A 24,362-nucleotide genomic window follows, 5' to 3' on the forward strand; every position below is an offset into this window, starting at 1 on the left:
CCCAAACTTTTGAATGATAGTGTATATCACTACAACACATTTGACTGGAAACTGTATGTTTTTTTTTCTTACTCCTTTTAAAAAATTATCGCTTTTGCACTACTGCTATTATTAAGCAATATTTTAGAGGTATCAGTTAAGAAATGTGTTAGTGTGTCTTAATACTGAATCCTTGGCTGGACCTTAAAGGGAAGGAGCTTTTCTGTCTGTCCACCAAGAGGAGAGACAGGTTATGTGAAGCATTTTAATGCACCTTGCCTTTCCTGATCATGCACATTTTGATATATATTATAAGGTAACAGTGGATGCATTTGTATGTCATTTTGAAAATGCCTGTACTGCAAAATCATGTCACACTGAAGTAGCTGAATGTAGCAACATGCATCCGCAAACTTTTAAGATACAAATGCATTTTTAACAAATAGTCATGTGTCTGTGTTTTTGCTGCCATTGTGGAAAAATTATAATTTATAAAACAAAATTAAAGCTATATATTAAAAATCTTTTTTAATCTAAAAAAATACATCTTTTTTAAATAGTTAGCAATTTTGCTTTTTACTTAATTTTTTGCAAGCACAAAAATGACTAAAATTGAAATAAAAATAAAGCCAAATAGAAATATTAATGACTAATGAAAATGACAGAAGCACATAGCAAAATGACTAAAAATTTAAATGACAACAAAATAAAAGCTAATTCAAAATATTAACAAATACTATAATAGCATTTAAAATATATTGAAATATTAATTGGAAATTCATATTTTTATTATATATATATATATATAAATTATAAGAATTAATAAACAATATATATATATATATATATATATATATATATATATATATATATATATATATATATATATATATATATATATATATATATATATATATAGGCTACCGGTATATGTTTGGCTAGAAAACCTGCCAGATTACTAACCATCAATGTTTTTTTTTTAAACTATATTCTGCATTTTGTTTATTAATTAGTTAATTAATATATTTGCATAGATAGATAGATAGATATATTTTATTCTTGCACTGTCCCTTTAAATATTAGCAGTCTAAAGGAATGCCTGCTCTGAATTGTTTCCAACAGGGTAAAGACAATGTATAATTTTCCCAAACACATGGCACCTGTAAATCTAAGCTAAAATATCACCAATTCAATCGTTTGAACGGACAGCATTCGCGTTATTTCAACCGATCCCGATTTTCCCTGCAGGCGATCTGCGTGTCGTGCTGCCGGTCCTGATCAGACTGCTTCAGAACCGAATGTGTTTTCGGGAGGGAAACTTCACAGCTTCGGTTCCGAGTTAGACACGCTTCGAGTAAGCGGGCCCAGAAGTCGAATAACACTGGGATACACGAGGGTAGGTGGTTCTTGTGTTTGCTGGCCGGTAGACGCTCGCATCGGTTTTGTTTGGAACGGTTGCTGTGTGAACGCGCGCTCCCTCGCGTCAAAGGAAGTCGAGTCTCTTTGTCCCGCGCGCTCGTGAACCGCTTTCCAGCGCGCGACTCCGTATCTGTTTACATTTAATGATGTCACAATGTGAAGTTAAAACCTTCCTTGATTATGGTGGAGTTAAAATTCTATTTTGTCATAGTGTAGAACGAACATATGCTATGATGCTATTATGAGAACTTAAAAACCTTGTAAACAAATCTTGTAAACTAAATGTTGTGAAAGAATCTACGGTACATCATAATTTATAGTTAAAACTTTTATTATAACGTTGTGATATCTCTCTCTCTCTCTCTCTGTGTGTGTGTGTGTGTGTGTGTATAGTGTATATATATATATATATATATATATATATATATATATATATATATATATATATATATATATAGTAGTATATATAATTTATCTGACATAATAATTTTGTCTGCCTGCTTAAAATGGCTTTGGCATGCAAAAAAAAAAAGTTTTAGAATAAAAATCCTTATTACTTTTCTCATGTGCATCTGTCTCAGGCAGGTTTATATGATGGCCACTATAAATATTCTAAAATATGAATTATTCTATAAATTATCTAACGATATTCCATAATATAATATTCCATAAAACCATAAGTATTTTAGTTTATAAATGTATTACAATTGTTTCTCCTTTATTTATTCAGCATATACTCCTTTAAATATATATTTCTCCATAGGATCAGTGGTCATGTCTGGCATTGCTCTGAGTCGACTTGCACAAGAGCGCAAAGCGTGGCGGAAAGACCATCCATTCGTGAGTAACCCTTGTATTCTTCTATTAAATAGACTTGCAATCCACACAACAATGAGTTTAATCCTGTGCACACTTAAAATTGCTCACTTCTGGATATATACTACGAAATACATTCTATTATGAACCCTATGCACTGTATCCTCTGGTACTCAGTTAACACTTTTGTCTCGACAATATGTCCCCAGGGCTTTGTGGCTGTGCCTACGAAGAACCCTGATGGTACCATGAATCTTATGAACTGGGAATGTGCTATTCCAGGAAAGAAGGGGGTAAGATTGTCTGTTTAAGCTTTGATTTGATTAATCCGCTGAAGCATCATGTGAGATCTCTCTCTATCACTCTCTAGACTCCATGGGAAGGAGGTCTGTTTAAGTTAAGGATGCTGTTTAAAGATGACTACCCCTCATCACCCCCGAAATGTGAGCTTTGCACAAAGATATCCAGCGCTTGCTCTCTGAATCACAGTTCACGAGTGCTTGCTTCTCTTCTGTAGGTAAATTTGAGCCTCCGCTGTTCCATCCTAATGTTTATCCGTCAGGAACGGTGTGTCTTTCCATCCTAGAGGAGGATAAAGACTGGAGACCCGCCATTACTATTAAACAGGTCCATTGAAACTATATTTCGCTCTATAGTCAATTCGATTCTAGTGCGTTGTGTTCTAAAAAACTCTTGTCTCGCTGTTTTACTTCCTTCAGATCCTGTTAGGGATTCAGGAGCTCCTAAATGAACCGAACATACAGGATCCGGCTCAGGCGGAAGCGTACACTATATACTGGTACGATAAACACATGCTAAGTGTTCAAACGCAGTGAACACGGTACTTTAAGTATTGTGCAGTTCCAAGATTTCGTCAGCATTTTAAAATAGAACCTCACAAGTGGTCAATTTGAGATGCTTCTCACGGGCACCAACAGAAATAGCGCTCTTAATGTTGTATGAGAAACACTCACAAGAAAGTGCAGGTTAGCCCATTTCCACTACTTGAGGTTAAATGAAACATATTATGTTGAATTAAATTAGAAAGGATAGCTAAGTGTCTGTGACCTGGTAAAAATACTAACATTTGTTTCCTGGGAAATTAATTTTACATGTGCAAATAACGGATAAATATGCCTATACGAGAAATATATTTTTACTTAAATAATAAATTACGAAAATGAACGAAAACCTGTGCAACAAGTAGTTTAGTATGCAGAGTTTCTGTTCATTTTTGTGCTGCGCGAAAAGAAACCAGACGGCAGGAAGCGGCATCAAATTTTTAATTTGTTGAATGTACACAAATAAAGACAAACCTTTTACAATTCCGATTATCTTTATGACTTAAAATAGAAGGCTAGTTGCTTCCACTGTTAGAAGAACAAATTTCAAGTGATCTCATAATTTCTAATTGTCAATTATGACATAAAAAGTAGAAATTAGTAGAAAAAAGTTATCATGAGATTAAAGTAAAAATTATGAGACCAAGTCAAAAGTCAGATATTTTTTCCCTTTTTTTTATTATTACCTTGTGTATTAATTATGCTACTTATCTTAATTTTGACTTTTTGTGTCAGTTTTATGGTTTTGAATGTCAGTTTTGACATTTTGTCTCATAATTATGGATTAGTGTGACAACATTTAGCCTTTGTCCTATTATTTTTAGTTTTATCTCCATTATGAATATTTATCCCATAATCAAATCTAAATTTTGAGAGTTTATCTCAGTTATGACTTTCATCATTTTGGTTATGTTAGAATTTGGAGTCTTTATCTCATAATTGTGGTTTATCATGTCATACTTTTTGCCCTTTTATCATTTTATTTAATTTTGACTCAACTATTTTTGTCTTCATTATTCAGACTTTCAATCTTTGACTTTTGGACATGGGATGCTAAGCAATGATCATGAGATAAAAAAAGAAAACAATATGATACAGTTTTATCTCTTAATTATGAGTTTATGTCACAATTCAGATTTTATTTGTTGACCCTGGAGGACAAAAGCAGACTGAAGTCTCTGGGGTTTATTTGTAGTGAAAGCCAAAAATACATTGTATGGGTCAAAATTATTGATTTCTCTCTTATACCAAAAATAATGAGGATATTAACTAAAGATCATGTTCCATGAAGATATTTTGTAAATTTCCTACCATAAATATATACAAATTAATTTTTTTATTAGTAATATGCATTGCTAAGAATTCATTTGGACCGTTTAAAGGTGATTTTCTCAATATTTAGATTTTTTTTGCACCCTCAGATTCCAGATTTTCAAATAGTTGCATCTCAGACAAATATTGTCTGATCATAACAAACCATGCATCAATAGAAAGCTTCTTTATTCAGATATGTATAAAAATGACAATTAAGACTGGTTTTGTGGTTCAGGGTCACGTGTAGACTTTAATTTAGATTTACCAAAGCGTGGAGGAAATAGACTTCTATATTTTTATATAATACAACTGTTTTCTAAGAATACTTGACTCAGATACAATTGAATTGCATTCTGAGATTGCCTTATACACACATGATGAGTGTACAGCTCTTTAAGATGTATAAAGAAGCATTATTTTGCTTAGTCTTTGGAACCCCTTTTACTTTGGGAGCACACTTATAACAATGTTCCCTAGGTAGGCAGCTCACTAGTTTCATTACAGTGAGAGTGAGATGTTTCTGCGTGTTTGTGTTTACAGTCAGAATAGAGTGGAGTACGAGAAGAGAGTTCGTGCACAGGCCAAAAAATTCTCCCCGTCGTAATCGAGACGGAGGGCTGGAAGAATGGAAAGAAGAAATATGTGAATACTCCTGCAATCTTCTGACCGGGACTAAAAGGACTTAAAACATGATGTGTGTGCCATCGACCCCGAACCCATCCCCTCCACCACAAAACATCACACTCTCACTCGCTCCTCCTCTTCCTCCCTTTTAATTTCATTTGCTCACCAATTCAGTATCCACAAGTCTTGCTTTGTCTCAAAGCGGCTTGTAAGAAATCACTTTCACGACTTCAGTCTTCGATCAGAAGCAGGCCGTTGGGATTTTAGCTCTTTTATTCGTTTGGCATGTTTGTCTGTGTGCGCTTACACTTGTCATTTTATTATGTTGGCGAATGAGTGAGTGTTTCCTGCGATGCTCTGGTTTAGGTTGGTTTATTACGTTACGTGTGTGGGACAGTGGCTCACGGTGAAGTTTCCCTCCAGAATGCTGATCTAGGACCAGTTTCCTCTCCATTGGACGTGTTTTGTATCTGACCAGCCACGTGGTCTATCGTCTAATGCGGATTCGTCGAATAACGTCCAGAATTATGTGAGCAGCAGAAGCCGAGTCCAATCCTCTTAAACATGCTTTACGTGGTTTCTTGTTTGTTTGATGGGAACATGTGTCCTGTGTCCACACTGAATGTGTCTGTATGTTTAATAAAGCTCTTTCTATAAAATGCGTCTGCAGACTGCGTGCATGTGTGTCCTGATCAGATGCGTTTCTTATATATCAGATGTGTTCTTGAGTTTAAAAACAACTCGATGAAGGGGCGTTTAAACTTTGCACAGCACCTTAATGCTCACGGCTCACTAAAAGCAGAGACTTGACAGCCAAAGTAATTCTTGATGCTAAATGTTGATATGCCAGAAATGTTTCATGCATATTGCATTTTTATTTATAAAGCATTAATGACAATATAAACTTATTCATGATTACAAAAAGCTATAGCAGTGAACTAACAGCAGCATTGAAGAATAGCTTCAAAATTAAAAATACTACTCAAAGTACAGAATAAAAAAATATGGTAACTTAAAAAATGGAGATGAAAAGTGTGAAAAGTCATTTTGTCTTTTCAAATCTCATGTTATAGACTTATTGGACATGATTTGTGGCTATTTGCGTAGACTGTGGTTGAGCTATTCAAGTAGGATTTGCTTATTAAAGCAATTAGCAGATATATTTATGTTTTGTGCAAAGTGCAAAAGCACATGTTGTATATTTGCACATTATGCAATACGTGAAGAAGAAAATACATTCATTATTGTTCACATTTAGTCTCGCTTCCAAACTTATGCCACATATACACTAACATTCAAAAGGGAGTCAGTAAGATTTTGAAACTTTTATGCTCACCAAGGCTGCATTTATGTGACGAAAAATATAGTAAATAAAAAACTGAAATATTGTGAGAGATTATTACAATTTGAAATAACTGTTTTCTATTTGAATATATTGTAATGTCATTTATTCCTGTGATCCAATCTGTATTTTCAGCATCATTCCTCCAGGCTTCAGTGTCACATGATCGTTCAGAAATCATTATAATATGATGATTTGCTGCTCAAGGATCATCAATGTTGAAAAAAATTTGTGATGCTTAATATTTTTTACATACATTTCTTTCAGGATTCAGCAAGTTTACTTGTAATTATGTTTCTTTGTAAAAAATAAAAAAATCATACCGACCCCTAACTTTTGAACAGCAGTGTGCATGCATATGTTAGACTGCACAAATGTGTGAATTGGAGAGTTTGCAGTAGTCCTCACTGTATGTGATGCTTCCTCTCTCAGTTGTGGCAAAATCACGAATCCAACATCCTGAGTCGACCTCTGAACCCACAGGAGACTGCGGCATGCTGGGAGACTCATGCTCGTCGATCTCTCCCATATCCTCGTAGTCTACGGCGGTGGGATGAGGGGGCGTGTCTGTGCTCTCTGTCAGAATGTCAATCTGGAGAGACTCCTCCCCCTGCATTACATCTCTCATCTTACCTGAACGCGTTGAACGGATCTGAAAATACACACACCATTAACAGTCATGTATTAGAACAGCTGTTTCCACCCATGCAGATCTTCAGATCGCCTGAAACCTAACTCTAGAAATCAACTAATCATCAAAAGTCATGCCGAATGGTGCACTGCGGTTATTTATTAACTTTAAAAGATGCAAGCTTTTTTATTTACTTGTGCCGAAATAAACAAAAACGCCAACAGATCACACCCAAAGACTTGAATGTGGATGCCGAAAAAATGGCTTTACATTTCAGAAACGTATGTGAAATTCTTGAATTGCTTTCTAAATTAATTCTGTGGTCTTCAAATTCCAAAATGGGCTTGCAAAGTCACACCATGTTTGATATCTTATATCTGATAAGACACCACAAAACCCTATTTAATATTCTTCTCATATCCGATTCGTAAGGCTTTATATCATCATTTGACTGATGAAAATATTAGTGTTATTTTAGTAATACGATTTATTGACTTAACAATTATCTTTTATTTTTCAGGTTTCATTTTAAATTAACGTTTTAGTAATTTTGCTCAGTTTTAGGCATTGTAGTACTTCGAGGTTTTGCATCTAATATTTAGATTATAGGATTCAGTGTTTTGAGTAATTAATGAGTCAAAAAGAGTAATTAATGAGTCATTTAAAAAAAAGATTCATTTGCATATTTAAACAAACTGCTTGAGTGAATGATTCAGTGACTCATTCCTAAACCGCATTCACACTTTCAAGGAACTGTAAGAGTGAACGATTACTTTTTATTTATTTTTGGGGGGAATTACCTGAACATCTACATCCCAGTCTCTGAAATAAGGGGCTGGTGAAGGTATATAACCATTCTTTCTCCATCTACAAAACAAACAAACATCATATAGTTATATAAAAACAGATAAGAGAAATCCCATCTCTTCAGGATGCTGCAGATGATGTTTCTAACCTGGAGTATGGGATACAGAACAGAAGAATCAGAGGCAATGGCACTAACAGAAGATACCATGCAACAGAGAAAGATCCTCCTGGAGTCTCTCCTTCTTAAACACACAAAATGAGATCAATCTTAATCACAGCATGAAATACAGTTGCATCTTAGCAGTTGTTTGAGTGTTATATAAACGGACTCACTGTGAATCTCCCCTGATCTCCAGTGTAACGCAGGAGCCCACAGACTCCACACGCCTTTATAATGCTCTTGATCTGGCCGCGATCTCACACGCACGGTGTAATTTGTGTGAGGTTCAAATCTAGACTCTTCCACATACACCTTCTGCTCAACAGCTTCTACCTCATACAGCTGAAACACAAAGTGCAACCTCAGGAATTAGTGAGAAATGATTCAACCGGTGCAAAACGTGTAGCTTGACAATGATACTGGGTACTACTCATATACTGCCTAAAAGTCATACTCTTATGGTGTATAATAGACACTTGTTGTGGGAAAGGGGAGTTAATAGAATATAACAGAAAATCTCATCATTGTTAAAGCCATGGTTTCATGTTGATTAGCCAGGAATTAAAAAAAAGTTAGATTCTTGACTTGTGTTTCTTTTCTTTTCTTTTGTTTTTTCATTCTTGGCTAAACTGTTTCTTTAAAATCAGCATGCAACCATGGCTTTAACAATGATGAGATGTTCTCCCCACACACATAAAAAATAAAGGCAGAAATGCCATAAAAATATTTAAAAAATAAATAAAAATAAAGTTGTACGGATCAGTTTGTGTTTTTGATTTATGGAAAATGCAACCTTTATATTATTATTATGGTTATTATTTTTTTTTTTTGAAAATAAATTAAATAAACACTTAATTTTTTGCACCTTGTGTTGACTGTAAATGCTGAGCTGGTACTGAAGGTCGGGGATGGATGAAATTTCTGCGTTATATCCGCTCTGCCACTGGAAAAGAGCCCTGTGTTTCTCCCAGAGCAGTGACAGGTCAGATGGAGGGACCGGACGAACTATAACACACACACACACACATCGGTGAGCACAGCTGTGGTCTCGCTTGCCTCTGAATCGCATGAAGCTACTTGCTCTTACTGTGTTTTCTCGGCATGAAGCCAGCATCTAGTTCGATGGAGAAGTTGTTGCCATGGTAACCGGAATGCAGGGTGATCCTGTAGCTCTCTACATCGTTGAAAACCACATGCGGAGATAAATCCATCTCACACTGTAACGACTGTTCTCCCATCTTCAGTGTGCAGTCATAGCGTCCGCTGCACAAAAACAGAGTCATTTACAAACAAGCAAGCATGCACTGTTTGTAGTTATATTTGTAGTTATATTCTCACTCAAATGTGCTGAACTGCAGCCAGTAAGACGACTCATTGCCCAGAGACTCAGCCGAGATGTTCAGAGAGCAGGTTATATTGGATAAATAATTACTGAGACACTCCAGACTATATTGGTCACCTGAATACATTTTTATAGGCGAGATGTAATCACAGTGCATATATATATATATTCATAACCTATATTATATAAATGCATGTATATATATAGTGCATTGAATATATAGTGCATATTTTACACACACACACACACACACACACACACATATATATAATGTAACCTATAATTAAATAAAATAATGAGTAGAAAATTCTTACCCCAAGTTATATAATTCACCAAAATGTTCGAGAAACAAACCAATGTGAGGATGAAAGGAGAGCAATGCATGTTCTCTTTACCCTGTAATAAATAAATATCATTAAAAGTGACAGATCTTCTATGTGTGTGTGTTGATTGTGTTTTTCTGAGGCTTAGACAGCATGAATGCAATAAAAAGTTTTTTTTCCTTTGCAGCTAAAACACAGCATTAGCTCACTGCCAATTTTCAATTATAATTAATTTAACAAAGCAATGTACATAGCAGCAGTGAATGCAATTAAACTGAGCCCATTGTCTGAGTCTGTGAACATAAACTTAATTTCCATGCTACTAAACTCTCACCTTCTGCTGAGAATTGTGGGGCTTCTTTTATTTTACCGCTATAAACTTAATTAATATGGAAAGTATTGCACGTCACAATTTGCTTAACGAAAACTACAAAACACCTGGCAGAAAAAAAAGCATGTGACGTGCTATTCAAATGTAATAAAAGTGAAAATCTACCTGCAGTCGCTGACTGTTGTTGTTTCTGGTTTCACACGAACATGAAAGAAAGCTTGGGTTGTGCACCTCTCTCTCTCTCTTTCTCTCTTTCTCTCTCTCCAAGTCTCTGCACTGCCTGTTTTTTTGTCAGCCTTTTGATGAGACAGTCTACCAGGCATCCGATCGGTTATCAGATTTGATCTCTCTCATTATCTCCAATCTTTTCATACTTGGGCATTCAGATCAGCAAATTCTCTGCCACGTTTAGATATCATCACACTTCTGCTGGATGCTTTGAACTGCTTTGAGAACCTAAAAAAATTAATTTATGATCATTTTAACGTTTTAGCAGCTTACTTACTTACTTTCTATTTAATTATGCACATCTGGCATGTGTGTAATGGATCGTATGGATGCATATGCATATAATATCTAATTGTATGCACATAGTGCACAGTTGCGTGAAGCGCGCGATACACAGCCTAACAACTGGCTGATGTTTTATTTTTATTTTTATTATTATTACAAAATGTAAAACTATTATCTTTTTTAAAAGTTTTATATTTAAGTATATACATTTTATACACAAACATACAGTACATGCTTGTATAGGGGTGATTCATGTCAATCAAAACGTAGGAAATCTCAACTGCTTCATTGTTTATATCGATTAATAAGAATAACACTATTATCTTTAATAAGAATAAGAATGATTCATAAGAATAACACATCAACATAGGCCTAAAAAATATGAAACATTACATTAAAATCATGATTTTAAGCCTGCTTTGATATAACAAGTACCTATTGTGAAAAGCACAGTGTATTTGACTTGATGTGTAGCCTTATGCTAAAACAAGTCATGCGGCAACAGATCTTTTTTTAAAGTAATTGTTGTGAGTCAATAGTTCAGTTTTAGACACAAGTACAAGTGTATGGTTTATATTATTATCATTGATGCGATAGTTAAAGTTGAGGTTAAATGTGAAACTACACACTTCTTAACCCCACGCCTACCTTGAAGAGAATCAGACGAGGCCTATATTTATTCATGTGGCTTTTGAAGGAGCTTTAATGATGGCTAGCTTTGTTTTGTCTGTTTTATGTCTTCTAACCCGACCATCTTGCAGAAGGTCACGCAAAACGAGTTTTTATTAAGAGCTGTTTTTTTTTTTCCATACTGAGTCAAGTGCTTTTCCGATTAACAGCAGTTTTGCAATGATGATATCAGATCAGTGTTTCTGAGGCCCTGAGGTGCTCAATCTGATTGGTTGTCCTAAATAACATCTATGGATGACAACATCTAATGCTGCTTTATGATAAGTGCTACCCAGATGTCCTACTTTCTAGCATGCCCTACAAAGTAACAGATGTCTTCACAAATGAGTCTTGCAGAGTAAGTAAACACATGGCAGACGGATGGTGCCAGTATTCAGTAAGCGCTGTGCCAGCGTGCCAACACTATAGTGAACTTACTATCACTTGATGCTTAGGCATTATGTGCCAAGCGAGCCATGTGCTTTGGTTTGTGGTTTTTATTGCAAAATCAGCCACTGAGACATGAAAATAACAACAAAACCTGGTTTGATTCAGACGGTTTACACTGGGTCTGCAGTGTTTGTGCAACAATAAACAAACTAAATATGGAATATAGTTCTTGTAAGATTGTGTATGTGTGATTGAATATTTGTAATTCGTTGCAGTATTCCAACACATTAACAACAAGTCATATTTTCATTTGTCAAACGTATCTTGAAGCCGAAAATAATCATGGATATTATTTACTCGTGTTGTTCTAAACCCGTATGAGTATCTTTCTTCAGTGGAACATGAAATAAGATATTTTATAGAATGTTGGTAACCAAACCCATTGACATCCATTATATGTTTTGTCCTTCAAAGATGCAGATGAGTTTGTTTCTTCATCAGAACACATTTAAAGAAATTTAGAATTTTGCATCACTTGCTCACCAATGGATTTGAATGGGTGCCGTCAGAGTGAGAGTCCAAACAGCTGATAAAAACATCACAATAGTCCACAAGTAATCCACACCGCTCCAGTCCAGCAATAAACATCTTCAGAAATGAAAAGCTGCATGTTTATTCGAAACAAATGGATCATTAAGATGTTTTTAACATCAAACCACTGCTTTTGGCCAAAATAACGACTCTTCTATCCATAATATTGAAAAAGTTGTTTTGCCTGAATCAAGAGAGAAATCTGCACAGCACAGTGTACAAGAAAAACCATCCAAAACAGATCTAAACAAATATATGGATGGATTTTGATGTGAGAGGACAATAGGGGATGGTCTTTTTCACTGGAGGAAGTGTTATTATGGATTATGAACTCATATTTTGCCCAGAAGTGACGGTTTTAAGTTAAAAACGTATAATTGTTTCTTACAGACACTGTTTTTTACTTCACAAGATGTTAACTGATGGAGTGGAGTGGTGTGGATTACTTGTGGATTATTGGGATTTTTTATCAGCTGTTTGAACTCTCATTCTGACGGCACCCATTCACTGCAGAGCATCCATTCCTGAGCAAATGAAACAAATGAAACAAACTCATCTATATCTCGGTGGTCTAAGAGTGAGTAAATCGTAATTTTTGGATGAACATGAATGTATAATACAATATGTTCCACTGAACATTTATTCCTATGTGCAATTGTGGGTTAAAATTACCCAATCCAATATCGTCAACACTTATTATCTATTCAACAGAAAACGGTTGACTGATAAGTTTATTAACATCTCTGGGTTATCAGATGAGGTTCTGGGAGTGTTGCCTTACAGGAACTTTGGGGAAGATAAGGACAGGAAGTTTCAAAACATGCTGAAATGATCAAAAACAAGCTGAGAGGGTAAAAACAGCCTATATTTTATTTCAGCTAGTGCATACTTTGATCATTTTGAAAACATGGATCACAATAGGGCCTAAAATAACACTGCAAAGTAACTGAACTTCAAAATTTAAAAGGAAAGCAAAGCATGCTTGTCACAACGATGTTAAATAATTTCAATTGCATAAATAAATAAAACAAGGATATCAATAAAAGATTTTCAAAAATGATTAGGCTGACATGCATAGAGAATATAATATATACGTAAACACGGAGGAGTCCCAAATAAAGAAAATGTTTGTAAAGAAAACGCTTATATTCTTCAATGTCATTTGAAGGGAAGATATTGGAGCATTTGACCTCAAACGACAGTGTAATTCAATAGTTTTTCAGCAGGAGGCAGCAACGAGCTGATAAATAGCTAGATAAAATCATCTTCGTGAATATTTTTACTGCAGTTTGAGTATAAGGCACCAAAAATCATTACATTTATAAAAAAAAAAAAAAAAAAATATATATATATATATATATATATATATATATATATATATATATATATATATATATATATAATCAGTTTTCAATTTCTATAGTGTCCTATTAAGATTAAACAGGAACTTTTGCGTTTGAAAGTGCGGAGCAAGATATGTGTTAATATATATATTCAGCAGGATGTACATTTCTAACGTATCATTTTATTTTATTTTATGTTTTGATTTATTGTTTTTTTTTTTACGTCACCCACCCGAGCAACATGAGATGCAACACCGCCACGTCACTCAAATTTCCATTTATTTGAAAAATCTCACCGTAATGCACGTGTTTATGTTCATTATCAATAATAATAGTCATAGGGGACGTCTATACACAGCTGTCCCATTTTAATAGGTTCTGTAAAACACGTTTTATCTGGTAAACGCTTCGAAAGCGGAACGTTTCTTCGCCGTGTTTTTTTCACCGCCGGTAAATATTATGACGAACGCAACCAGGAAGCAAACGCTGCAGACAAACTGTTTAACTATTTTATTCTACTAAATTAACGCTGGAGGAAGCGATCGCACTGCTTGAACTGTATCTCGTGGTCATGATTATATCATTCTCATGGGCTGTTTATTTCATGTTCGTGTCTAAGGCTGGTGTGGGCAAGAATTACGGAATAGACTGGTGAAGGTATGCTGGAGATATCTCATTTGAGTAAACAGCAAAATATAGTCGTTTTTATTCTCTACATATGGTTTGGACTCTTTGAGATGCTGAATCTGGTTCTGTAGGGTTACGTAAGGCGTGAAAATGGACTTCTCCAAGTTCCTGGCAGATGATTTTGATGTGAAGGACTGGGTGAATGGAGCTTTTAAAGTGGTTCAGAAAGATGCACCTGGAAAAACAGACGCTCACGCTTCTACTCTGGTCATGAAGCTGCAGCTATTCATTCAAGAGGTCAATAACTCTATAGAAGGTGAGTGAGGGACGCATTTAACACCTTTTGAGCATAGACGTAAAAATGACATTTCCAACTGTTATACATTTTGAATGCTTTGGTCCACAGGCTTAACCTGTTAACTGCCACTGTGCCCCTCGGTGGGCCGCCTACGTTTACTTCACTATAATACAATTAAATCCTAATCTAATTATGACAAACTATATATCGTTGGAAAGGTAAGACTACTAAATAGATAATTTACCAAAAATGGCAAGAGTGCATCCCAAAAACCTACATCATAACAGGAGTTCTGACCTTTGTCCAAAATAGTTGCCTTTTTCTCTATCACACTTTAGAAATCCTCCGGAATTATATATCACTTAAACTTAAAATCTCACAATTAATCCCTTTGAAACCCATTTTTAAATCAAATATTGCATTGCCTTGAAAATGGTGCATCAAAATCATGTTACAAAATGTTTTCAGTCATAAATTATAAAAATGTAGGTTGTAATTTAATCCCGTTATTTAAAGCTGACGTTTCAGCATCATTGCTCCAGTCTTCAGTGTCACGTGATCTTGAGAAATCATTCTAATATACTGATTCGCTGCTCAAGAATAATGTATTTGAATTATCAAGTTGTGCTGCATCATATTTTTGTGTAAACATTTTCCAGTATTCTTTGACAAAAAGAAAGCTCAAATATCGTTAATGTTGTTTTTAAACACATTTATTGAAGTTTTGCTGAATAAAAGTATTAGCCTGTTAATTGTCGGTTCCACTTTTTGAGCATAGATGTGAAAATGACATTTCCAGCTTAACCTGTTATAAATTTTGAATTCTTTGGTCCACATACTTTGTTCGTCTCTTTTTTAAGCAGACACTTAAAGTTGAAGTGAAAAAAGTTATAAAGATTATATATAAAAACAATTATGGAAGTTTAAGTTTATGAAAATATAAAATATAATAATTTAAATATTTATATTTTATATAAAATATTTATTTTACAAAACACGGTTTACTCTAAAACTGCTAGAAAATCAAAACCAAAATGCTGAAAAAGTTATGTTCCAAATTTGAAGTTGATGTCTCAAAAAAATTAGCTTTCAGTGAAATTTTGTTTGGGCGTAGTACCAAGCTTTTCCACTAGATTACCATCAAACCCCATTACTAACCATTTCAGGGCGACTTCATTTCCATAAACGGTTTGAGTGACCTGAAACATGTTTTTCCATACTTCTCTCAATATTTATGAAGTAGACATCACAATCAGAAGTATTAAGGGTCAGTATGGCAGTATTTGATTTCAATTCAACCTAAAAAAAACCATAAAAGATGAATGCCACGAGAACCCTGGAAAAAGGATAATCTGTTGATTTTTCTATATATTCAAAAAACTATTTTTCTCAAAAAACAGTATGTATGTTATCTATTGAACACTCTCCATGACAATGAATAAATATCTTTACTGATTTATCATAATTTCACCTATGCATCACTATTTCAAAGTAAAAGTCAGAACGCACTCTATGACTCTTATGAGTACTCTTCTTGCATATTAATAAATTACAGCTGCTCTGTAAATTTTTTCAAAAATCAGTCACCAAATAGGTTCAGACTGTTTAAAACATTTAATGGCAAGTGGGCCCAACAGGTTAAATCTCTTTCTAATGTCTGAATGTCACTGGATTCGCAATAATTCTGTGGTGGGTGAATGTTTGTCTCCTCTGCTCACCAAAGCTGGTTGTATCGTCTCAAAAATACAGTAATATAGTCAGATATTTTTACAATTTAAAATAACTGTTTTCCATTTGAATATATTGTAAAATAAAATTTATTCCTGTGATGCAAAGCTGAATTTTCAGCATCATTACTCCAGTCTTCAGAAATCAATTTAATATGTATTCTTGCTGAATGAAAGCATTCAATTCTTAAAGCATATTCTGTTTGGTCTCTCTTTGATATATTGTGTGTGTGTGTGTGTGTGTGTGTGTGCAGAGAGCAGCAGTCAGGCCCTGCAGAATATGCCGCGTGTATTGAGGGATATCGAAGCTCTTAAACAAGAGGCGTCCTTCCTGAAGGATCAGATGATTCTGGTTAAAGAGGACATCAAGAAATTTGAGCAGGACACAGTGCAGTCTATGCAGGTATCAGTAAATACACACATTCAGATCACTTTGCTGATTTTTTCCTTTATGCAAAAGTTCACTTTATATGAGAGATAGAGTGTTTGTCCTTTGTTGATGTGTGACAGGTGTTAGTGGAGATCGATCAGGTGAAGTCTCGCATGCAGTTAGCAGCCGAAGCGCTACAGGAAGCTGATAAATGGAGCACTCTCAGTGCTGACATCGAGGAGACTTTTAAGACACAGGTGACGAGCAGTGTTTGGCAGTAATGCATTATTTAATAAAGAGTTACTGTAATTTAATTACTTTATTAAGTAACGGAGTAATCTAACATGTTATAATTCTCAAAGTAGTAATTAGAGTATAGTTACAAGTCGAGGTCTATAATGGGTTTGCAGCGTTGAGCAAATAATACAGTGCTGAATTTGCATGCTCACGTTTCCTCTCATTACAACACATGAATTGTAGACATTATGAAATATTAATAATGCATATATTTATTGTGTTATAACAGAGATTTGTGAGTTTGCGATGTCTTTTAGAGATTATAAATGCAGCGCTCTTTGCTTGCATTCTGCGAGAACATGCACGGAGCAGCCGCTTGCTTTAGTTAAAAAAATAACAGTGCTCTGTGAATTCTGATGCTTTAAAAACTGCAGGACGTGGCTGTGATCAGCGGTAAACTGACGGCCATGCAGGGTAGTTTGGCGATGCTGGTGGACACACCAGACTACAGTGAGAAGTGTGTTCAGCTGGAGGCTCTGAAGAACCGTCTGGAAGCGCTGACCAGCACACAGATCGTCTCCACCTTCAACTCGCTGGCTACAGGTGCTGCTAAACATCAGGTTTATGCGTAAAGGAACCGCATTATAAATTGTGTCACATTAATCCACACTACTTTTTCAACGCTTGTGGTTTCTTTTTTAAAAGAATCTAATTCTTGTATTCTGCAAGTATGCATTAAATTGATCAAAAGTGTCTAAGTCTATAATGTTACAGAAGATTAAAAAAAAAATAATCCTGGAAAAAAAGTTCAGTGGCTTTCCCAAAAATAATAAGCGGCAAAATTAATTACAACATTGATAATAATCAGAATGATTTCTGAAGATAATGTGAGATTGTAGACTAGAGGAATGATGTTGAAAATACAGATTTGAACAAAGGAATAAATTACATTTTAAAATATATTCAAATAAAAAAACAGTTATTTAAAATTGTTATAATATTTCACAATGTTATGGTTGTTTCTGCATTTTTGATCAAGTAAATGTAGCCTCTGTGAGCATGAAAAACGTAAAAAAATTTTTATATGAAAACATCCTACAGAGTATTATGTTTTAACGTAAAGATGTTAATGTTATCTTTATATGTTCTGTTTCAGATCAAGCAAAGCTTTTTGTACGAGTTTTTACAGAAATGGACAGAATGCCACAGTTACTGGCTTACTACTTTAAATGCCACAAGGTACAGTATTTTAATTTGAGACTTAAAAAAAAATATTACTTTAAAGTTATCATGGAATTACCTGTATTTAAACTATATTACTGTGCTGCACAGGTTTTATGGTGTTAGAAATATTTATATTAGAAATACATTTATGTGATGTTTTTGAAATAGTATCAATTGAATGTATTTAAAATCTAATTGATCTTTAAGTACCTAAGAAAGTATCTTTATTGTCAGTAATTGTAATTACAATTCTAAGTACATATTTTGTACATCCAGAACAGGATTGTCAAATAAAGTGCTAAAAAAAAAAATTAATCAGTTTTCTGACTTTTGTTACTCACTTTTTCATTCTGAAAAGAGCCTTGCTGCTGATATCGCATTATAAAAATCGATGTAATAAATGAATGAATAAACTTGTGTGTGATTAGGTACAACTGTTGAGCGTTTGGGAAAGCATCTGTCAGTCAGACGCTTCTCTGAAGCAGCAGCTGTCTGAGTTTTACGACACACTTCTGTCCACGTGGCACACACAGCTCCAGTGGAGCAGTCAGGTACACACACTCTCACACACACCTCAGTGTAGCGTTCATGCTTTTACTGTCACACACACACTGAGACGTGTGTACATGTGTGTGCAGGTCTTTAAAAACCCCTGTGAGGTGCTCACAGTGCTGATGATCCAGACGTTGGGGGCGATGGTGCCGTCTATCCCAGACTGCATTGCTGTGGCGCTGAAGCATTGCTCAGGCGACAGTCGTCTGGACTTGCTGTTGGAGCTTCATCAGACGGCGGCGAACTTCAGTCGCAGCCTGGAGGCAGCAATGCAGCCGCAGCTCGGTGTGTGTGTGTGTGTGTGTGTGTGTGTGTGTGTATGCACCAAAAAATCCTGTCAGGCATATTTATAACAAGAATCATTAGATGGCATTAAAAGACAGTGCAGCATCCACAAACTAACTGTCCATTCAAATCTTTACCAACCTTCTCAGCAATATGTTTTAACATGTAAAATGTATTAAAATATTTAGTATGATCACTTGTACACACATATATTTTGTTAAGTACAGGGCAGAATGAATTTTTTTTTTTCATTTCACATTTTATTTCCAAAAAAGGTGTTGGGAATATTAAAGTAGACCCCTTATTTGCATTTAATGTGCTTTTTATGTATACAAAATCACTTTTGTAAATGTAATTTGATGCAAATACTAAAATAGGACATCTTGTCTGTGACTCATTATTAATAATGGGTATATAAATATATATATATATATATATATATATATATATATATATATATATATATATATATATATGCTAGGTAAAAATGTATAGCCTAAATGCACTGTAAGTCGCTTTGGATAAAAGCATCTGCTAAATGCATTAATTTAATTAAATTTTAATTAAAATGCATACACAAATATAAATACATATACAATTATAAATATGCAATATGACTTTACTTTTAGGATAATTAAGCACATTCCTTCTATTGTCAGTAGCTTACTGCAATGCAAAAAAAAATAAAATAAAAATCTCATTACTCTAAGAAAAAAAAAAAAAAAAGCCAAACATTTATAAGATTTCATTTGTAGAAAATAATTGTGAAAGTACATATTTACAGTAATCAGAGTTATTTTATTCACATACTGAAGAGATTTTTGGGATACATTTGCTTAATCATTATGTGAATTTTTATTGATGGTCATTTATTTTATAAAAAAAAAATTAATAAATTTTTCTTAAAACTATTTAAAAGTAACTTGTGTATTTATAAAGAAATACAATATAGAATAATTTATAACAAATAAATACACATGATTTAAATAATAATAAAAAAGTTGAAACCGTGAAAAACATGTTAGTTTTTGTATGTGCTTGTATGTAAGTGAGATTTTTCTCATATTCTTGTCTTAATGTGTGTGTTTCAGGCGAGTGTAACCTCTTGAAGGTGGCAGAGCTGGTATCAAGTGTGTATTCACCTTATAAGACTTATCAGATGCAGTACGGAGAACTAGAGGAGACGAACTTACTGATCCAGCTCAGTGCTGTTCCTCTGGTGAGTAAACACCAGTACACTAAATATAACCTTCGTTCTCCAAATACATCTTGGTTTTAGTTTGTGAAATAATTTTTTGGTCTAAACTAAATGAGATGAGGCATAAAAAGGTAGGATACTGAGAAATGTGTTATTGCAATTATTGGCTGCATGTTGTCTGATTTGACTCTGATGAGCGATTCTTTTTAGTGAATCATTCTCATTTTAGTGAATCAGATGAGCGATTCTTTTTAGTGAATCATTCTCATTTTAGTGAATCAGTTGGACCTATTGCACACTGAATCTGTCTGTGCAGTTACTGAATAAACTACTTTAATAGATGCTGGTAAGAGTGTGTTATTAAAGATACAAAAGAGTTTTATTGTATAAATGTATGTTTTCCCCCTACTGCATTATTGTGTGTGTGTGTTAGGAGCACGGAGAGGTTCTGGACTGTGTGTTAGAGCTCACACACTCGGTTCAGAAGGTGTTTGGTTTGGCGGCTGCTGCTGTTGATCGCTGTGTGAAGTTCACGGATGGACTCGGCGTGTGTGGGCTCATCAAAGCCCTGCGAGCGCTTTTCAGCAAGTATGAATCATACACACATTTACTACGCGCACACACACACACACACAGACAAACACAGCCCACAGGTCAGCTGCGCTCTCTAGCGGATTCTCTCTTGTTCTCTCTCTCAGGTACGTGTCAGACTTTTCTGTCACGCTTCAATCAATCAGGAAGAAGTATAAGCTCGAGGACACGCCCACATCTGAGGTGTTCACTGAGGATTGGACGGCTTTCCAGAACTCTATCAGGTGGGTGTGTGCTTGTTTTGTTGCTGTGAAGTTTTTTGTTAAAGGAAGTATGTACAGTTAAATAAAAGTATATAAATCATCAGTTTGTTCTTTCTTCTAGAATCATTGCAACTTGTGGAGAGCTCCTCAGACAGTGTGGAGCATTTGAACAGCAGCTTTCAAATAAGTAAGATGTGTTAGTACAAATATGCTTTATTTATTAAACTGTCTTTATTTAAATAATTAAATGTACCTTTTATTATGGCTGTTATACTATAATTCCAAAAATAATATAATATAAAATGTAAAAAAATAAAATAAAAAAAATATATATATAATATTTATATATTATTTTATATATATATATATATATATATATATATATATATATATATATATATATATATATATATATATATATTATATATTATATATATATATATATATATATATATTATATATTATATATATATATATATATATATATATATATATATATATATATATATATATATATATATATATATGTGTGTGTATGTATGAAAACATGAATTTATATTATCATTCTAATTATTTTATATATATATATGTATATATATATATATATATATATATATATATATATATATGTGTGTGTGTATGTATGAAAACATGAATTTATATTATCATTCTAATTATTTTATATATATATATATATATATATATATATAAAAACTATAATAAAAGTATGTGAATAATAACAAAATAACAATTGTTTATATATGTGTGTGTGTATGTGTGTGTGTGAGTTTGCGTGTGTAAGTAAATAATTATACAGATTAAATAACCATTTAAATAATGTGTAATTATGAAGATTTTCCTCCCATATATCATGGTCTGCATTGTGATTGGCAGGATATTGGGGAGGGCGGGGCGTTTCCTGTGGGAGGGGTTTAACCCCAGAAGTCTGACTGGCTTACAAGAGGGCGGGGCTGAGAGGCGGAGCCAAAAGAACCCTTGGCAGGAATACAACTATCTTCAGCAGACTAACACGGCTGAGTATAATACTCTCCTGGAGACGCTGCACTCCCTCAAGGTTTAGTTCATATATGTGTGCTTTGTTTGTGCTGCTGTCATGTTCTAGAAGTGTACAACTAAAGTTTTTTTAATGCAGGAGAAAGGAACTGGAAACTCAAGCTTATTGGCCGAGACTCGCGCCGCTCTGACGCGTCTGAACCAGCAGGCCAATCAGCTGGCGTTTGACTCGGTCTTCATGCAAATCAAGCAGCAGCTTTTCCTTCTCAACAAACCAGAGGTAAGCACAGCTTTTTTAGGTCACTATGAAGTGTCAAAAATAGTGTTTCATGTTTGATTCGTTGTGTTTTTGACTTTTAAAGGGCCGTGGCTCTGCTAATCTAAGTGAAACGCTGACTGATGATCTACCAGCCTTCAGTTTGTCACCGCAGGAATACATCACTAATGTAAGATAATATAATACAAACACATCACCTGAGTCTTAGTCCGCGTCCTGATGATGTCAAATGATCACAAGACACTTAAAAAGACGAGGACAAACACAAGCCCCATGTTAACCCTGATCTTTATACATTCTGGTCATATAGTAGTGCACTCATTTAAGTGTGTTTTGTCCATAGATCGGTCAGTATATCATGTCTTTGCCTCTTCATTTGGAGCCGTTTGTGACTCAGGAGGATCCAGCGCTGGAGCTTGCGCTACACACTGGCAAACTGCCGTACCCTCCAGAACAAGGTGATCCCAAGCACACGAGCCAGGGTTATGTGAGAGAACGCTGCTTCACACACACACATACACACACACACACACACACGTCTGATGTCTGCTCTCTCTGTAGGAGATGACGTCCCCGAGCTGGAGAACACAGCAGATTATTGGCTGGGTTCTATCGCCAGGGCCACCATGCAGACCTATTGTGACTTCATCCTGCAGCTTCCTGAGCTCAGCCCGCATGCAGCCAAACAGCTGGCCACTGACATAGGTGACATCATCATCATTACATCATAGCACCATTATCATAAATACTCACAATAAAACTACAAACCTCTAGGTGCTTTGTTTTTATTATTATTATAAAACATCAAGATTTCTGTTAAAATGTATGTATTGAGGTAAGTTTTTTTGAGCCTTGATTTATTGTTGTTTTTAAATTTTTGCCTTTACTAGTTCATTAATTAGTCCTCCTGTGTGAAACAAATTTAATACACACACACACACACACACACACACACACACACACACACACACATATATATATATATATATGCACACAAATATATAATTTTCTCTCTTTCTGTATTATTTTAAATTTGTGTATGTGTTCATCTAATTATAGTTTTTGTTCATAATTTAAAAACAATTTGTATATTTTGTGTTTTCATTTAAATTTAGTTCAGTTTTTGTATTTTTATTTTTTTTATATATACTTTTTAAAAACCTTTTACTCTGTTGTAGTTATTTTAGAACTTCAACGTATACTAAACAAATATGAAGAAATGTTGCTGACCAAAGTTAATTTTATTTTAGGTAATGTTAACTATGGAATTATTTTTTTTTAATTGAGTTAATAATAACCAACAATTTTGTATAATTTGTTGTATCTTAATATAAAACAAATTATATGGTTTATTATTAACTCAAACAATAATAATAATAATTAAAAAAAAATCCATACTTAACAAAAATTTAATTAAATTTTGTCAGCAACATTTCTTCATATTTGTTCATTTGTTCATACTTAATTATTATTATTTTAATAATTATGTATAATTGATCAATGTGTGTATATATAGGATTATTTAAGACTAAACTTTTTTTAAAATAATTTTTACAAATAAGCCTATTGAAAAACAGGCCTTTTTGTTAAATTCTTAGAACTGGTTTGCCCATTTAATTCTTTAAAATCACTTATGTATGTGTTTTATCGTTATCATTCCAGATTACCTGAGTAATGTCATGGATGCGTTGGGGTTGCAGACCTCTAGAACCCTCCAGAATATCGTCACCCTTCTTCGTGCCAAACCGGACGAATACCGGCAGACGGCCAAACCCCTCCCACGCAGACAGGCCTCCGCCGTGGCCTCCATGAGGGGTCTGGAGTACTGACACCACCATTGGACATGGATGCATAAGAAGAGTTTTCAGTGTTTCCGAAATAAACACCAAAATGTGACACTAAACAGATCTAATATTTCTCAGCAAACACAATAAATCTATAAATGGCACTCTGTTAATTGCTTTTAACAAATTTTAACAGAAGGTGATGGTTTGGGGAAAAAAATAGTCTGGGACTAAATTGTGCAGAAAAGAAAATGTTACAGTGATTCAGTTTTGGTCTTTCTGGACTTTAGTTAAATTTAGTTAAAATGGCACAATGCCAGATGGTTTATGCATATTTATTCTCTTTGTTTTGCCATTATTTCTCTCGATCAGTAATAAACTTGAGTGCTCTTGTGTTTCTGGTTTATCAGGCTTCATGTAACTAATGCTTTTCACGTTTGGTTTTCCGTGTATTTCTGTTTTCTTTGCTCAGATGGAGAGTTTCATACAAAACTTTCTGATTAATTCTGTTCATTTGATAAATAAAACATCTGACCAGA

The 24,362-nt window shown here is 34.3% G+C and overlaps 3 protein-coding genes across 4 annotated transcripts; 2 read left to right on the plus strand and 1 right to left on the minus strand.

Moving 5' to 3' along the window:
• Positions 1–1,201: 1,201 nt before the first annotated feature.
• Positions 1,202–5,655, plus strand: LOC127945954 (SUMO-conjugating enzyme UBC9-B-like). The gene is made up of 7 exons (XM_052542172.1): positions 1,202–1,375; positions 2,162–2,238; positions 2,424–2,507; positions 2,585–2,657; positions 2,732–2,841; positions 2,934–3,013; positions 4,911–5,655. The coding sequence occupies exons 2-7, from the start codon at positions 2,173–2,175 to the stop codon at positions 4,972–4,974; spliced, it is 477 nt and encodes a 158-aa protein (XP_052398132.1). The 5' UTR covers positions 1,202–1,375; positions 2,162–2,172; the 3' UTR covers positions 4,975–5,655.
• A 113-nt stretch (positions 5,656–5,768) lies between these two features.
• Positions 5,769–11,191, minus strand: LOC127945942 (interleukin-9 receptor). Of its 2 annotated transcripts, none has more exons than XM_052542152.1 (10): positions 11,092–11,191; positions 10,096–10,386; positions 9,591–9,672; positions 9,273–9,393; positions 9,022–9,197; positions 8,800–8,939; positions 8,108–8,276; positions 7,923–8,013; positions 7,768–7,834; positions 5,769–6,988 (listed from the first exon to the last, which is right to left on the minus strand). In XM_052542152.1, the coding sequence occupies exons 3-10, from the start codon at positions 9,658–9,660 to the stop codon at positions 6,698–6,700; spliced, it is 1,125 nt and encodes a 374-aa protein (XP_052398112.1). In that variant the 5' UTR covers positions 9,661–9,672; positions 10,096–10,386; positions 11,092–11,191; the 3' UTR covers positions 5,769–6,697. The 2 variants fall into 2 exon arrangements, with proteins under 2 accessions (XP_052398112.1, XP_052398110.1); XM_052542150.1 differs by having other exon boundaries at positions 7,923–8,016.
• A 2,676-nt stretch (positions 11,192–13,867) lies between these two features.
• LOC127945925 (conserved oligomeric Golgi complex subunit 7) lies at positions 13,868–24,362 on the plus strand. Its single transcript, XM_052542118.1, has 18 exons — positions 13,868–14,093; positions 14,195–14,379; positions 16,343–16,491; positions 16,599–16,715; positions 17,130–17,298; positions 17,852–17,934; positions 18,348–18,470; positions 18,558–18,756; positions 19,848–19,975; positions 20,388–20,542; positions 20,653–20,769; positions 20,870–20,935; positions 21,643–21,823; positions 21,902–22,042; positions 22,125–22,208; positions 22,383–22,497; positions 22,601–22,744; positions 23,702–24,362. The coding sequence occupies exons 2-18, from the start codon at positions 14,214–14,216 to the stop codon at positions 23,866–23,868; spliced, it is 2,304 nt and encodes a 767-aa protein (XP_052398078.1). The 5' UTR covers positions 13,868–14,093; positions 14,195–14,213; the 3' UTR covers positions 23,869–24,362.

This window comes from Carassius gibelio, chromosome A24 (genome assembly GCF_023724105.1).
Source record: "Carassius gibelio isolate Cgi1373 ecotype wild population from Czech Republic chromosome A24, carGib1.2-hapl.c, whole genome shotgun sequence".
Classification (NCBI taxonomy): domain Eukaryota; kingdom Metazoa; phylum Chordata; class Actinopteri; order Cypriniformes; family Cyprinidae; genus Carassius; species Carassius gibelio.